General features: G+C 37.2%; 1 protein-coding gene across 3 annotated transcripts in view; it reads right to left on the reverse strand.

Moving 5' to 3' along the window:
* Nucleotides 1-17,588, reverse strand: part of ADGRL4 (adhesion G protein-coupled receptor L4) — a 79,728-nt gene that overhangs the window by 12,588 nt on the left and 49,552 nt on the right. For all 3 annotated transcript variants that reach the window (XM_064455384.1, XM_064455386.1, XM_064455383.1), the window contains 9 exons: nt 17,169-17,239; nt 15,250-15,423; nt 14,972-15,155; nt 12,669-12,785; nt 11,361-11,554; nt 9,936-10,106; nt 8,178-8,381; nt 6,925-7,145; nt 6,764-6,830 (listed from right to left, as the gene is read on the reverse strand). In XM_064455384.1, coding sequence (XP_064311454.1) covers nt 6,764-6,830; nt 6,925-7,145; nt 8,178-8,381; nt 9,936-10,106; nt 11,361-11,554; nt 12,669-12,785; nt 14,972-15,155; nt 15,250-15,423; nt 17,169-17,239 — 1,403 coding nt within the window. The remainder of the gene's footprint in view (nt 1-6,763; nt 6,831-6,924; nt 7,146-8,177; nt 8,382-9,935; nt 10,107-11,360; nt 11,555-12,668; nt 12,786-14,971; nt 15,156-15,249; nt 15,424-17,168; nt 17,240-17,588) is intronic.

Here is a 17,588-nt window from a genome sequence, read left to right on the forward strand (position 1 = left end):
ATCAAAGGGGCAGTAGAATAGTGGAAGAAAATGTGATTAGAATGAGAAAATATGTAGTGTGGATGGAGTAGTTATGTAATTACTAAAAAAATTCAAGGGTCATCATCATCCTATGTGAACTCGCTAAAGCAAACCTATGGTGACCTTTCAATGAACAATTTAGGATAAGCATATATGTTTACAGTAATTGTGCTTATAGCAAGGCAATGTAAAGAATCATGAAGAGCAGTTAAAAGGAATTTAACAAAAAAAAAAAAAAAAAAAAAAAAGACCAATTCAGACTGTTGTGTGGCTTTCCTGAAAAAAAATACACTGAGTCTTAATATACATGGATCCACCAAAAGAGTGGGCAATGTTTATCATGCTGGAAAAGAAGGATGCCTGGGACATCGACCTGTACCGAGCTGTGGGACATCTCAGGAAATCTGCACAGCCAGCTGGCACCTGCGGGTGCTCTTCCCCCTCCCCTTGGCACCCACCTGTACCCCCTCTCCTGCTGTTTCAGCTTGGTCCCGCTTGACGACAGAGGACATGCTTGACTTTTCAAGTCTAATGTCCTTTCAGTGAATCTGAATGAGAAGTTCTTCACGTGCCTTTTATAACTCTACTAGCTAAGTTGATTTTTTTTAAAAAAACACCTTTTATATGGAACATTTTTCAAGGGTCTTTGAGCCTTATGCGATGACTTCGTTCCTATGTAACAACATAAGAGCAAGTAATTTTCATGTTGTGGCCACAGTTTCTTTTTCCAAGTATTTCCAGGAACTTTAGAACAGGGGTTTTAATGACAGAGGGAAGGAAGGAAAAACCTTAATTTCCCATGAAAGCCCTGGTCTTGCTGAGAAACATCCTTTGGATGTGGCAGTATGGAAGCTGTGGCTTGGAGACTAAAGATGGTCCTGTCCACTGACCTGGGCAAGTACTTTCCGGCTCAGTGATTACTTAGCACAGCAGGTATTGTTGTTGCTGAATAACACTGCAGTTTGAACTAATTGTTTCAACCAAAGTTGCAGACTCAGTCTTTAATGCCACTATGTAGTTAATTATCTTCACTTTATCAATGACATAAGAAATGCAATGGAGACACCTTTAACTGAAGCCATAGAGGGGCTAATGGGAAGGGGACTATTATTCTTTCATAAAGAGTAATAAAGCCATTGCTAGTCCCTGTAGGAAATTTATTTCTACTAAAAAGGCAGACTGAGGGACATGAGTAGATATAAGAAAAAAGTTTAAACCAGCTATTTCCTGGAAAATGTACAGTAAACAGTACAAAGTATACTTTTCTCATTAAGAAATGTAACCAGGTATTTATCATGAACAACACATTGGAAAATAACCCACAGAATTTTCCAAAGCACAAATAGTCACTAAAAAATGTGAGACAGTAGTATGGCTTGTTGTGATGGAGGTCAGAGGTCAAACACCTTTTTCAATAATAATCCTTAGAATATCAAGAAATATCAAGAGTAACGAACACGGGCGGCTTCAGTGACGAACAGGAATAACAATGTGGAGAAGCCCGAAGAAGCAGCGTACCTGGTCACTCCAGTGTGGTGTGACTGACCTCAGAGGGGCTGCTTTTCTTTTCTTTTTTTTTCCTTTTTTTATTTTTTTTTTTCTTAAATGTGAGCAATGGACTCTCAGCTTATGCTCAATATTGAAGTCTGGGAAAATATAAAACTTTAAACTCTTTGAATACTTACTTCTCTACTTTTCTACAGGAAAGATGTTCAGTTTGAATGGCCTAGATTAGAGTATTAAGCACATGAAAATTGTGAGTGTATGAGAAAACAGCAGAGTAATGGATTTGCCAGGAAATTTTTCTGCATTGATTGCAGCAGTATTACTAATCCTGAATCAACCTAAATGTACAGAACTGAATAAGTATTAGAGCTGTCCAATAAGATTTGATGAATGCACTATTCCATTAATTTTACCTTTTTTGTTGAATAAATTATTTGACAAATAATGGTAAAATTCATGAAATAAATTATCTGATGAATATATTTTTTAAGTAATCGACTAGCTCTAATGAATATGCAGGCAGTTCCTTAATGAAAAGCATTACTCTACTGTTAGCCTGCTTTCATCACTCATATGTCACTTTTTTGTATTTTGCAACTGCAATCTGTATATTTTATTCATTTACCCATTCATTTATACATGGGAAGTTCAAAACAGTATGGTTAATCAATCACTGCAATTCTTAGAATATTCTTGCTTTACGGTTGATTATTCATTACATTTATTGCATACAGAAATGCTTAATAAAAAGAACTTGGCTTTTCTGAGGACACCTCTCCCAAGAACTATTCTTGGCTTGTATGTTCCAAGTCAGGTTTACAAGAATGCTCTGAAAGTTGCAGGGTCCGTTTATATGTAATTTTTGTAGGTGCAAACACTACAATTACCAATTGTTTTGAGAAACTGGAGCTTGAAGCCAAGCCAGACACCTACAAGGTCCCTGAAAACACACATTAGAGGAGTAAAACAAGGAAGAACGTACAGGAGCCACCTCCTCACTGCACAGCACTAGGATGCTTGGATAAAAGCCACAGAGAGGATTATTTGGATGATGTTCAATTTTGGAGATGTTCCAACCTCAAAGAGCAAGGATGTGTTTTGTTATTACAGAGGTGATCTCAGCATATGATACTGATAGATTTATACTGTTAAACAGCAAATTGCACCCGTTAATGCTACAACATGTCACACTTCCGAGTCCTGGTTCCTCACAGAGGTATGCCAATTTATTGTGGCAGTGACAGTGGGTACAAGAGTCAAGCCTGCATGACTCTGTCAATACTGCAAAGGTGCAAATCATGTTAACATGGGTGACTTTGAACTTGCTGTATGAAGCTCAGCTGAGCAGATTTAATGGGAGAAGGTTGTGGGAGAGAGGTATATTAGAAGGGTTGCCTATAGCTATGCTTGGAGTAGCAGTGAATCTCTTCCAAATTTTCCTTTTAGTGGCTGGTAGACTTTGATAAATACAGTGTTAAAAGTCTTTGTCCAACCCTTCCAAACTGTGTCATTTCTTCTGCCAGCTGGACAACTAATATATAGCTGTCACTCACAATAGGTACAAGTGGAGGGACTTATCCTGTGTCTGCAGAGTTTAAAAGATGAAGTTTCCACAAATGTCGGTGATGCACAATAAAGCCCTTACATAGGTCTGCTCCCACCCAACACAGAGCGAGCTGTCATGGCAGAGGTGGGGAAAGCCATGTAGAAGTCCTCCACAATGGGAAGGAGTTTGTTCTTAGCTGACATTATATGCTTATCAAAACTGCAGCGGCATTACCCTGTAGACAAAAGGTTATTTCCATTCTACACACTTCCTATTACAGGGAGATTATTATTGTAAGAGTGTATTACAAAAGAAAAGAAAATGTTCTAGGGATATTTTTTTTTCATTTTCATACCTTTTATCTCTGGAGCTTATATTTGTATTTGCCTCAGTCAGGCATGGGTTGTGGTGTGTGTGAATGTTTGTCCCTTAAAGCTTGTGATAAACTCACTTTTCTATTAAAAAGTTTAAATACTTGTTATAAATAATTTCTCCATATTTGTATGCTTTGATCTAATCTACTGCATAGTTTTAGCTAAAATGGTTGTGGTTCTAAAGATTACAAGTATTAGGAGGAAGAAATAAGTTGTAGAAATTATCTTCAGTTTGCAGCTTGCTTTACAAAGGTTTAAAATGCCCTTTCTTTCCTAACTCCATCTGAAAAGCTTCTGACCCACTCCTTTTCATGTTCAGTCACCAATATAATAATAATAATAGCAATAATAATAATAATAATAATTTTTTTAGATGGGATCAATAAGGCCATTGCTTTATACTTAAGAATTCTAATAGTGCCTTAATATTAATAAGCAAACAATTTCAGAAGTACTGTTACTGCTTAGGCATTCAGAGAACTTAGTTTGTACTCCTGATAGACACGAGCTCCCTGCACTATTACTGCAGATTTAAAGCCCAAGGATGTGTTTGAAATAATGTGCAAAAAATCCACTGGAACAGAACCGGTTCTGTTCATCATCATTTACATGCTGTCTCAAAGGCATATTACGGTATAATCCAAACCACAAATCTCCTGGGCCCCCATTCACAGAAACTGAAAGCACCATTTGGGTACCTGGGCATTTCTGCTGACAATGAGTTCAATGTTTTTGTGCAAGAATCAGATTTGTGGTGAGCAGCTCTCCAGAGGTTTGGTATCCAAACTCTCCAGGCTATCTTGGAAAACCTGCAAACTCAATGTTATTAGTAGGCAAAGCTCAGGATTAAAAGTAAGCTTGAAGCTGACAGATTTTGCTGCTTTCTATATGAGGGTTGTGGTGCTCTAGGTGGTTACCCCAGAACAAAAATAACATTTCCTTTTCAGAGTCCTTAATTAGTAATGGTTTTTGTTTTGTTTTGTTTTGTTTTGTTTTAATTAGCCGTGGGCAGAATAGGAATGTTGGAAAGAGATCAGCTCCTGTAATTAAAAGGACTTCCTGAATGCCACTACTTCAGAAAGAGTTTAATCTTTGTTATGGTGGTGCCCATGCAGCATGCTGAACAGGAAGACTGGACAATGCAAACAGAATTACCACCACCAACGTGCCTTCCAAGGAACATACATAACACCAACTGTGTATTCTACAGTCAGTACTTATTTTCATAAAGTTTTCCATATTTTCCTTAGACAATAACCTGGACTGGGCACAAGCAATTTAGCTAGCTCTCTGTACTCGTTGGAAATATCCCTTTTGCAGTTCAGGCTTCAACTTGTTATCATCACATCAAAACAAGCTGTCCAAACCCTCCAAGAAACTCACACAGCAGATGAAGCAACTTGCTGAAAGTGGGTTGTCTTTCCTCCCCAGTCCAGTAAAGCGTGATTATGAAGAGACAATTATAAAGGTATGTGGATACTGTGAAAACAACTTATCACAAAATGCTTCCATAACACAAATGAAAACAGCAAAACAATCGCAGGGCTATTTGCTGTCCAGCTACAGCTCCTTGCGTGGCTTCACTTAGGCAAAGGAGTGGGAGGAAAAACCAAACCTGTCTGGCTGTTACCCTCATCCATAGGAGGACTGCAGGGGTGCTTAGGGCCCGTATCAATTTCTACCCCTTTTTCTTTTAATTTGCAGGGATTGCTGGAAGATCTGGAGTGCTCAAAGAACAGCTACAAGCCTCAGAGCCCAGCTTGCAGGATTTGCCTCAAAGCCACTGAAGACCTGCTCTGCCTCTGTACTTTGTACCTAAGTTCCTGCATCAGGCACAGCTCAGCTGGAGCTGAAACAAGGCTACAGATGCATAAACTCTGGGTATTTTGTATGTTTTGATAATGCAGTTTTCGTCTACTAGCAGTGCAGTGATACATCACTGCCCATAAATCTTAACATGAAGGCAGATAAGGAGCTGGAATGAGAGCTACAACATAAAAATCCTAACCCTGCTGCCTTCATAGAAGATGAGATAAGGTCCAAACAGAAAATAGGAAGTTGTTGATTTAAACCTAAGAATTGTTAAGAATTTCCTAGTAAAGGATGGTCTCTCCCCATGATTTTGTTTTACCATAGTAATGGTAAAGCAGCCATCTGACCCTGGAAGCACTGAGCCAAGGGAGGTTATAGTGCTTTGCCTCTCTCAAAGTCTACTGCGCTCACCAGGAGGGTGAGGTGGGGGGACATCACCCTGCAGTTGCATTTGGCAGGTTGCTCCCAGCCTATCCCCAATCTACAAATTTGACCAGAATTATACCTGATCCTTTACTCAGCTTTGAAATGGATAATGCATTGAAAGAAAACTGTTTTACTATCATCTTGTGTGTGTTAGGCACTGCCACTTCTTCCTTTTTACAAATCCACACATTTATCACAAAATAGCTTAAAAAGCAAAGAAGGGTTATAACTGACTTGACCATAGATGTCACGAGGCCTCACCATTGTACCTTCTCGTCCTGTTAGCTCCAGCTATTCCCAGATCACTGTCAACCCAGTCATACACAATAATGCCCCATTACAGTTAGAATGGTTTGTTAAACTTTATAGCACTTAGAAATGCTCCTGAGGCACCAAAAATGTCTCGATTCAGAATTGAACATATAATACCTGCCAAATTTGCAGGTTTGAAACCACTTCCAATAAGAATTAAAAAGGCCCTCTTCACAGCTGAAATAGGGCTATCAATACTTGACTTGTCTGCCCACGTGAAATAGTGGGTTCTTTTCTCTGACGTCGCAATTTAGTTTAAAATAGCTTTGATGATGACAGGGTACATGCGAGTGATAAAACCATAAAGATGACAGTCTAATCTTACAAAGATGACCGATCACTGATAAGAGATTAAGTCACACAACATTTGAAAAACCAGATTATCTCTCTGCTAGGATGGTGTCTGTGTACACCTCCTGCAGAGCCATGCTGAGATGCCAACCACATACAAAGATGCTACTTCTTAAAAACCAGAAATGCTTCACAGAATTTCTCAAAGCATTGTGTAAAAAGAAAGAAAGCAAGTAAGAAAAAAAGCTCTGATCTTAGACTGAGCTTTTTTTGTCAAACATTCATTTTTCAGGCTAGTAAAGTATTTAAATGTACAGCATATAAATAATTTAGAGACACTATAAAAAGGTCTAAATTAGCCAGTTCTGCCCTATAATTAGCACTCACAGCTATGCTGGCAATGGGTGGGTGATTATTAAACACCTTTTATTATCAGTTTTATGTACTACAATAAAAAAATGAAAATTATACTTACAAGAATTATTAGACATGCTGGTCCTATAAAACTCCATATAAAGTTATTCTTTGTGCTGAGCCAACACCTGAAAAGTAAAGAGTAGAAAATGCCTTGAAATATGCTATTGTGACTATTGCATCCTTATGTATGTTGATTTGGACACAGAAACAGCAACTTACACTTCTGTGGTGCCATAGTACTTGTATCCCAGTGCGGCAGAGATTCCAACGACTACAGCTGGACTGACATAGCCAAAGACATAGAAATTCTTGTGCAAGAAACCCTTGTTGTAGATGACTCCCACAACTATAAGGTAGAGGTGAATACCTTCAATGCACATCCATGCAAAAGCAGCTAGAAGGAAATAATGGAGTAATCCAGCAGTAATTGAACAGAAGAGCTAGAAATTCAATCAGAGAAAACAAAAGTCATAATTCTATTAATATGTCTCTGTTAATATAACAGCATATGCATATCAACCTAGTGACTCTAAAGTGGTGGTTCAGCCGCCCAGATGTAACACTGATTGGCAAGAACTTGGCCTATACCCAGGAGCACACTTGTTCGATAATGTTTTCTGTAGCAGCTGGTGAAATAAAGAGACTACATTCAACTTTAAAATTGGTGCATATCTTCCCAGGAAAACCGCATGAGCAAATTGACAAGGTTGATCCCATAGTTACAGCTGAGTAGTCTATATGCTTTCCCGATCTAGACAAAGCTCATTTTTATGATTTTGATAACAATGTAATTAGGCATCACAAGAGACTGTTTCCAAAATAACTTTTGTTGCTACAAAGTGTGCGTAAAATGATATTTCTCAATCAATCAATACAGGAGTGCTCCCTCAGGGATAGCAGCGCAAATTTTTTCAAGTGATTTCAAATCTTATTCGGCTACTTTAGTAGGGGTATTTTGATAATTTATGCATAATTTAATTTCTGAGAACTAATCTGAAGTACAAAAATCAACAGCCCAACTTGTACGAAAAGTACCAGGGACAGGTCAAGACCTCACATGTAGAAGGGAAAGGAGTCCTCTAGCCAACAGCACAATATCTCAAATGCCAGCTTGGGACTGCAGCTCTGGCCTGGCTTTTAGGGAAAATTATCGCCGGTGGAGCCACCAATGTGGCTTTGCGCAGCATAAAAACAGATGTGAAAAGAGAAAATACTATACACATTGAGACCACAGTCCTGGTTAAGATGACAAGGTTTAAATGAAACCCGTGGAGCAAAGTAATACAGACCATCTCAGATGAAGGCCCTACTTTAAATGACCATTTTATATTTCTTGTTACTAGACTGGGAAGTCAGTGTCACTAGAATATTCATACTGGTACTAGGAAATACTGGAAGTAGATGGAAGTTGTAGCTGATACCGTGTATTTGCTTTACAACACAAAATCAAGACACAAGTGAAAGCTACCCACCTTATTATTGTTCATATTAATTCCAATCAGAAAAATAAGTTCCGCCAGGAAAAGGCTGCAGCAGAGGTTTTTGTGAATTGTCGTTCTAGTGCTTTGAATTTCACTGAAGAACCAGAATGTAAAAATGCACATGGAGAGGCAAATCAACGAAATAATTATTCCTAGCTGAGTGATTCTTGTAAGAATGTTATAATTTGTAACACCCTGGGGGAAAATTATAATATAATATTTAAAAGAATAGCTTTGTACCTTCTCAAGAAAGACCTCAGTCTATAATACAGTTCTTTTCTTCTTTTCTACAATATATTAATCAAAACTGTTTGTAGAGTTTCACTGCAAATGTACACTTTGGATAATCTAAAAAGTATTGTTTTTTTTTCTAAGACAGATATAATTCTAGGGGAAATTAGTAATGAACTGTATACATTCCTGCTTGCATTTACCGGTATTTCTTAACAAAACTTTTTATTAACATCAATATATTCTAATATGATTTTAAAAATCAGATCATTTTAGTGAAGGACAAATACACTGGCAGTAGGACATATATTAATATGACACGAGTATTTTCTAATATAAAAGGACTTATCACAGGAATGACTTAGATAAGCAAAATTGAATAACCATCTTACTGAATTTGCAACATGATCAAAACAAGACTCTGAAATAACAATCACTTCAGAAAAATGCTATTCCAGATATGTAACATGGACGTTCTCCAAAGAAACACAGGCTATTTTAATATTGGATGTGAAAATTTTCTGTATAGGAATAGTGTTACATTTGCTGGTTGGTATTTGCACGAAGAATTTCTGAAACACATCACTGTGCATCAGCATAAGGGTAGTATTCAGCTGACCATAAAATGTATCTAAGTATCTTTTTTTCCTAAATAAAGGACCGGAGATTATTCTTCTCCCAGCCTTCCTTTTCAAAATAACCATATAAGTACCTGCAAAGGTTTTAAATTGGAACCGAAGACTAGGATGCTATTTAGCAACCAGGAAACAGCCTCTATCAGCATGAAATTCACAGTTTGAGAAACTGTCTCAATACAGTATATTCATGCTAATATTCTGCTTGCTCTCAGTTCTGATACCTCATAAAGCTGCCTCCTGAGGCAGGACCTGAGCTCCTGCAGATACGTGTTCAGACCCTGGAGATTTATGGGGACTCTTAATATAAGAAGGACATAAACTGAGTGGTCATTCTCATGATTTTGTGATGGTCATGAGCGTCCATGTTTAATAGTCATAACCTTCAAATTGATTATGCTGTTGCAAACTCTCAGGAGAGAATTTAAAGCATATTTTTAGATGCCAAGGTTGGCATCTAAACCAGCCTTTAGATGTTAAGGTTAGATGCCAATCAAATGGGTAGAAAAGTTTTGCAGGAGAGAAATTCAGGGCCATATGGTTACTGACCACCTATGAATGCCAGTTAAATCCCACAGCGGTCTTAAAGTGGGATTTAAAATTAAAAGCAATGCACCAAAAATAAGCGCAGCAGACTGTGCATTTGGAACAAGATACTTTGCTGCATCACTGCTCTGTAATACTGGAGAAAGGACATAAGGAAATTCAAACACATATGGGAGGAATTTTGTTTGCTCTGTGCACAATAAATTGTGTGTTTGCTGAACAAAAACAAGAGACAACCTAAAGGGGGAAAAGTACATAAGTTGCACTGAAATAAAAACATAAGGAATGAAGACAGAAGAAAGGATCAGGTAAAACACTAAATTAAAATGGCACTTACAACAGAGCCACCTGAGGACATCAGAACAGCAAAATGAGTCAGATGATTACATTTGCATGAGATATGAGTGGAGTTGGAATGTGTCAGCTCACAGCCTTCTGTAGCCCAGTTGCCGTTCATTGTGTCTGCTGAGTAGTTCCAAAACGCACATTTAATATCTTTATCTGCAGTCTGGAACAGAAACAAGATGTTTTACTGATGGCAAAAGGCAGGATATTTCCCATCGAGAGACCTTTCTTATGTTAGCCAGCGCAATTCATTAAAAATTACTTGCTACCATTGGAAGGCTGGGAAGCAAAAAACACATTCTGCAAGGCCTATTCCAAGCAATTAAAACATGGCTGGGGATGGAAGCATTTTATCCACACAGCTAACACCCCACCAAACTTGTAGGCTAAACAGATTACTGAACCCTTCTGGCACTTGTAAAGGTGTTGGAATTTTTACCTACTGAAAACATTGTTATATATACACCTGCACCTGCTGAACATGGACTAAACCCCAAGGTTACAGCTACATTGCTTGTCCTGCTCATAGTCCCTTCCAAAGGAGCAACTCAAAACCTAAAACTTATTCTGTGCAAAGCCAGGGTCGTATCACACCTGCTGTATTAGGTGTGATGACAGCGATGACTAAGACCACTAGTATTCCTTATTCCAGTTAGTGTTTTCTAATGCTAGTCAAAGACAAGGTCCCTGCTGTACTACAGGCTGTATAAATGTATGCAGATTTATATAAAGGTGATGTCTACCTCAAATATTAGAAGGCAAGCAACAAATTTAAAAGCTGCATAACCAAGGTTAGCACCTCGTCCCTCTGCCCACCTCCCTACAGAGTAATTTTCCTGTTATGTTTCTGATAATTCTTTGTGCCATGTAAGGTGTTTCTTCACATACAAGTGACGTCAGCAAAATCTATATATACTGGAAGTAAAACTCTCAGTTTTAAATAATTGTGTTCAGATTTCAGAAGTAACAAAGTTGCAATACTATAGGTTCTGCTATTACCTCCTAGCTCCGGGTTAACTTTTGCATTAGCTTTGAAGTATTTCTTTACTTTTTTTGGTATGCATGCTTAACCACCTGATAAACTTTCAGGAAAATACCTACCTAAATACAGAATAATCAAGGTTCTGTAATATTCTCTGGTTCAGGCATCTACATTTTATGCGTGCTAAAACCCAGCAAAGAGCATTGTTGCCCTTGCTTTAGTTCCATAGCAATTTTCAGCTGTATCATGTTTACAATATTGCACTTAGGATGTCACATTTGAGATTAAACTTATTAGAGAAATAAACAACAAACTCACATCAGCAAACAACAGAATTACGTCTCAATATAATACACTGCAGGTATGGTTACATCGCATAAAATGATTAGCTATTGTTTTGTTTTATTTGAAGTTGATAATAAAAAAACCCCTTACCTTGGCATACTTTAAGGTAAATGTTATTTTCTCGAGCTCATAGAGTGTGGGTGGATTTGAGCTAATTGCAACAGCTATAACTGATGAGCTTACTGTCTGTCTCTGCTCTGAAGTATCTTTCGAGGAGCGGTTTTTAGGCGATGAAAGCAAAGAACCAATATTGCTATACCGCAGAAAGACAACTGCAACAGTGCCTATCAATCAAACAGACCATGTTTAGTAGTTTGTGGGTTTTTTATAGAAGAATAAAATTGAAGACATTAAGGAAACAATAAACAATAGACATTATTACCACCATTGCATAAAATATGCAAAACAGATGGAATCTTTGTGGAATACTTATAAAAATGTTTTAGAGACAATGAAATACAGCTTTATTTAAAAAAATGTAACTGCCATTAGAAATAAAAATGTGTGTTCGCATTGGAAATTCTAATTAGGTATATGCATATATATTTTTTTCTAGAGTAATATATGCTTGCTGCTGTTCTGCAATTAGCTACACATGTGGTGTCAGGTCTCATAAACTAAAAAGGCTCAGACCTGAGGTAAATACTGGGCCTCTCTGAAGTGTCTGGCTTGCTTTGACTTCCATTACAGTGGAGCCAGGATGGAAGATGCATAGGGAAAAAGAAAGGACAAGGTATTTTAAGATGCAGCGCTGATCTGAAAAAACGTGATTTTTCTCCCTGGTACCAAGACAAACCACATTCTTAAGTACTGATAGGTGGTGAGATTCAGATTAGCTGGAAGGTTAAGATTTAAAATATCTTTTCTACATTTATTAGGTTAGGTGGTTTAATTCCAGAGCTGCTTAAACACACTTATTTGTTTTTAGTGATGACAGGAGTTGTAAGCCATTTCCGAGCACTCTGAGGTCCGAGACAAGATCTGGGCCCTGCTTGTTTTGGTACTGAAGAATACATGTCCTTACCCCAGTGAGCTACTCTCTAAAAAGAGAAAGATGCACAAATTTTTGGAGGAGGAGTAACACAGAGAGTTGAAGGGGCCAGCCCAAAGTCACACAGCAGCTCTATAGTTGAGAAAAGGATAAAGCTCAGGTCTCTGGTACCAATATCCGGTGTTAAAACTCACTGGATACTCACTGTGCCACTGGAAATATTGGAAACATCAGTCTTGAGACAATAAAGGGGCAGGAGAGATGGTGATAAAAATACCTTGACTCCTCTGCAGTTAACAGGGCTGAAGCTCAGTCTTGGTAAACTGCACATTTGGGTATTTACTAGTGGGCACAAGCCTATCCAAGTTGTTTTTTAACCCACCTACTCTCTAATCTTTGTTTCTTACCATTAGGATGAGATTCCTCTCTTTTCTTTGGAGAGATCTTTATGTAATCTCCCCCCGCAAATACATGAGGGTGAATGTGTTTCATGTGGTGTGAATCAAAAGCAAAAACCTTGAGTGCTGCAAAAGAAGAAAAATACTGTACAAATCACAGCTCCATTACGGTCTACCATAATTTACCGTTGGGTTAATAAATGTGCTATTGGACTGCATAATTACCGTGAATTTTAAGAATATATCATTGTGTCAAATATTTCAAGAAAAATACTATTAATATAGCATGTTTGCTTAAACCTCTATGTTTTGTTATTTTCACGCATACATTTTGCTCTCATACTTTTTACGCTTTCCATGAAAAATATAGTCTTTTATTTACCTTGCATTAAATTAGGCTCTGGAAAGAATAATGTAGGTTACTTTAGGAAGAGCTATTGCTTTATTAAAAATGCATTTCTGAAAGGCACCACAAATCACAATTATAAAAAGCAAAGCATAAAATTCTCTACTGAATAGAAACATTTGATAAAAGCCAATTTTTGAAAAGTATATATTTTATAGTTATCTATCCATGCTACCAAATGCACATTGCACTATGAAATAATGATGTGTCTTGTCAAAAAGCAAACAAACAAGCATCACCCCTCAGGACAAAAACTACATTAGAGGACATTGAGCTCTTTACTTGGTTCATTATAGTGCTGAGTTTCAATCACCCAGGAAGGGAACAAAAAAAAAGTCAATCAGGCCGTTTTTTAAAAACAAAACAAAACAACAAACATATCTAAAACTTGACTGATGGAGGAATATCACTAAGCTAGACCATCTGCATTGCTTATAGCACAGCACACAGAAATAATATGAGCTATTCAATAGACCAGCTGTCAGAAAATATTTGTCAGGACGTAAGAAATAGTTTTCTGTGGCTGGAGTTTTGAAAAGTTTGCAGTTCAAGAGCTTGCATCATAAAAAGCAGTGTCAAGAGAGGGCTAAATTTGTAGGTCTTGTCCCAAAATAGATGTGTGGGGCACATAAGAGCCCTGTGGAAAATGTACTGAAGATGAAAAACAATAACAAAAATTTTTAGTGTTTGGGGCCAATTTGGAAAAGAGCTCATACAGTTCCCCATTTAGAACAAAAGCAAGCCAAAACACCGTTGACCTTTCAACATGGAAATTCCTCCCCATTCTCTTTATCAGCCTTTTTTGTCACCTTGGTCTGATTGATGTCTACGCTGCCTCCAGAGGCTGCACCTGAATCCTCTCTTCTCGACCTCCATGACCTGAGTTCTGCAGCCACGAAAGCCTCTGCTTTCAGCCAGGGTGGTGGAGGAACAGGGGCTTGACAGCCAGCTTCTGGCATCGCTCTGGATCTGCTGCAGACTCAGAGGTGCTCTGCACTGATATAAATCTGCTTCTACAGAGTTTATGTCATGGAAAAAATCCCTCCCTATTTTTTCATCACTCTTGCTAATTGAAATTCAGAAAGGTGAGGGAAGAACAGGTGGTTTAACCTGCCTCGGAACCAAAGAAGAAATATTTCTCACCAAGTCATCTTATAGAATGGCAAACCAGTAAGAAGCACTGAAGGACTCTAATGAATCTAAAATAAGAAACTAGGTCACATACGGCTTAGATACATTCAGAAAAACAAAAGTGAAAAAGTGGCCATTGCCAAAGGAATCAGGATTTTCTAAAGCAGCTGGTATTAACCTTACCCTGCTCCCACTGAAGGAATGGTAAAACTATTATTACCACAGGAAACACCAGCACACAGGGAGAAGGTAGGAGAGTAAAATGGTGCAACTGAGGCTGACCAATTATTTTCTCAAATTCCTTTTAAAATGAGAAAAGCCACACAAGATTTGATTCACTAGGTACAATCCTTATTCCAAGTTCATTTACAATACAGTCACTGAACCAAAAAGAGTATAAAATCTGTATAGAACAAATCCAAATTTCATTCCACTGGTGTTTTTTACGCATACAAGATGCATGGGATAATTTTGTGCATGTAAGATGAATCCAGATTCACTGTGACAGTGTGACTATAACAAGAGATTGAAAGAGAATCTGAAAGGACAACTTCCCACAGCCTCCCAAGTTTTTTTCTGGGATCTGGGCTCAAATGTTCAATCTTTGAAAATTATGATACCTACACTGAAAGTCAGGTGTTAGTTATGAAACTCATACAAATTAACACCTGTGTGTTTCACATAACACCATTTCTAATCTTCATAATTGTGCTGCAAAACTTCTCAGTGCAATCCACATCTAAAGTATACCTTAGGTTAATTTTCTTTATTTTACCTATGTCACTTGCATTAGCATCTAGCTGTGTTGTCTTTTTGAAGTTCTGTGACATCAGAAGCGTCGCTTGTTCTGCAGTATGCAGCAGCTTCGTCAGGCTCCGTCTTTGGTTATCTACAGGAAGAGCTTCCCAGACTGTAATTTTGTCTTTTTGTAAAAAATTGTTCACAGTGTTAACCAAAACCTGTAAAAAAAAAAGAATATTTTTAAGAGGAAGAGTCATACGCTATTTGTAAAATAAGAAAAAAACCCTCAACTTTGAGGCTTGATCCACTCACGTTAATGGTTGTATTACGAAGTGCTTCATTGTCAGAAACAGAGTAATGCATGGTATTCAGCGATGAATAAGATAGTGCTTCAACATATGAAATCACATCTACAGGTAAAAGTGGTCCCAAAGTATTTTTATTAATTTCTTGCAGCATCTCCAGGGGTGTTTTTAAATGACTAATCTGAAAAATACAAGACTCGCATCTTAATGAAAGTCACATTTCTTCAAGTGAAAGTAAACCCAATGCAAATGACTGGTTTCTGTGAATTAACACACTGGGTTTGAAGATGCTTGTGCATAAAAACAGGCAGTATTTAAATCCACAGGTTGAACTATAAAGTAATGGTGTTACACATGTCTGGTATAACCCTAACAAACAACTATAATTAAAAAAAAATGTAATGTGGTAGCATGAATTTTTTTTTTTTTAACTACTGCAGCTCAGTTTTATTTATCCTAATGCTCCAAAATGAACTAGTAAATGATCTGGAAAAATAATTACATATCCGTGATATGGTTACTCTGCTGACGCTTTCCTGCTAGATTTTAGCTGAAGAGGTGGGAGCAGACGGGTAGTATTTGTATATTTTGTGGTTGTTTTTTTTTCAAAAGCAGATTATAAAGCATGCAGTTTAGTTAAACTGTACTGCCTATTTCATCTTCACTGCTTCAGTTTATGAACTGCTAAATGCACTTACAGAAAACAATTAGTTTAAGAAGTAATAAGCTATAGAGGGTGACATGAAGACTAGGATTGCAAGTTTCAGTCTCATGGATGAATAAGAAAAGAATTCTTATTTCATGATACTGAAATCTAATGAAATTTTATCTATCAACACCCTCCCCCTCCCCCGCCCCAACACCTGATTTTGTAAGAGCCATAGTCTCTGCTGCTGAACAGCTTTTATGGGGCTTGCTTTGTCTTTCACTGCAGCTGAATAGAACTAGAACACAGGCTAAAAACTAGGCTAAAATCTGACACACTGTTAATTACATAAAATTGAGGTATTTGACTTATTACTTTGACTTAAGCTTAGTCTGACTATGTATTTTTTAAAAAAATCTCACTCTAAGATTCTGCTGTGGCACTTACCATGTCTTGGCACTTAAATGTGGTAAGCATGTACTATATTAATATAATCTGTTACACTGCAGGCTAACACAGAAAGCATGTTAATACAATATATATCTTACACTAGGTTAATAAAAGCCTTTAAATTAATATATTTCTGAATCTTGTAGCTTTGGTAAACTGCTTAATATAACATACAAAGATATACAATTGGTTTCAATTTATTTATGCTTATGTTTCATTTACCCTTTCAAATCAGACAATGCTATAGCTGTAGACTAATGAATAGTGAATCCATTAATATTTTTTCAATTTGCTTTAGGAATATCTGCTTCTGGTGAAAAAAATATCTTGAGTCCAGAGTCTTTGAGTCTATAAATTCTGTACCACTTTACATTCTATGCTTTGAGGATTAAATATAGTAGCATACCAGGATGGTATTACTCCATTTTCTATTTTGTTACTTGTTGACATTACTTTTGTAAGCTATCTTGCTGCCTTTGACTCTGAACAAGCAAATAATTGCACATCAGTAAATGCAGCAGTGTGTTACTTCAGAAATTAGAGAAACAGTTGAGTGATTACCACACTTCTGAATTTTTCATGCATCATGACTCCCTTTGCTGGAAACAGAACACACAGATTCCCAGCAAGTTATTATCATGACTTGAACATACAACCCAGTTCAAATAATTTGAAATTATCAAAAACACTTCTGTAAACATGCTTAAGTTCAATTGTATGCTTCAAGCATTTGTTAAAAGCTCCTTAAGAACTATTATAATTGAAATAACAGTTTCAAACAGAAACAATTAAAGGATTTGGAAGTTAATCTATAAACCAATGCTACTTACTCCAGCTAAAGTTCTATTAATATGTTCAGTTATACAGTCTTTGTGTAACTCACACTTGGCCTTCGGATTTTCTGCAGAAATTAAAAAGAAACTAATTATATATTGCAGTTTGATCAATATTCAATATATACTCATTGTAAGAGCTGTTGTCTAAGTAATTCCCCAAACCACCAGCATTCTAGCATTCTGAATTTATGCACATAAGATGCAGCACTCCATTCTTAAATTTCAACTACTAAAACTTGTCCAAAGTTACAGCACTGGATCGGGCTCTGAGCTTTTGTTTTACATAGGGAGAGAGTTTGGCTCCTTTCCTTGGGACTTCCACAGGTGAAGTTGAGACAGATCAAATTTACGGCGAGGAGTGCAGGTCTGACAACTATGAGGAGGTAAGCATTATTTTAAATGGATTTCATCACA

Source organism: Phalacrocorax carbo, chromosome 6, assembly GCF_963921805.1.
Source record: "Phalacrocorax carbo chromosome 6, bPhaCar2.1, whole genome shotgun sequence".
Classification (NCBI taxonomy): Eukaryota; Metazoa; Chordata; class Aves; order Suliformes; family Phalacrocoracidae; genus Phalacrocorax; species Phalacrocorax carbo.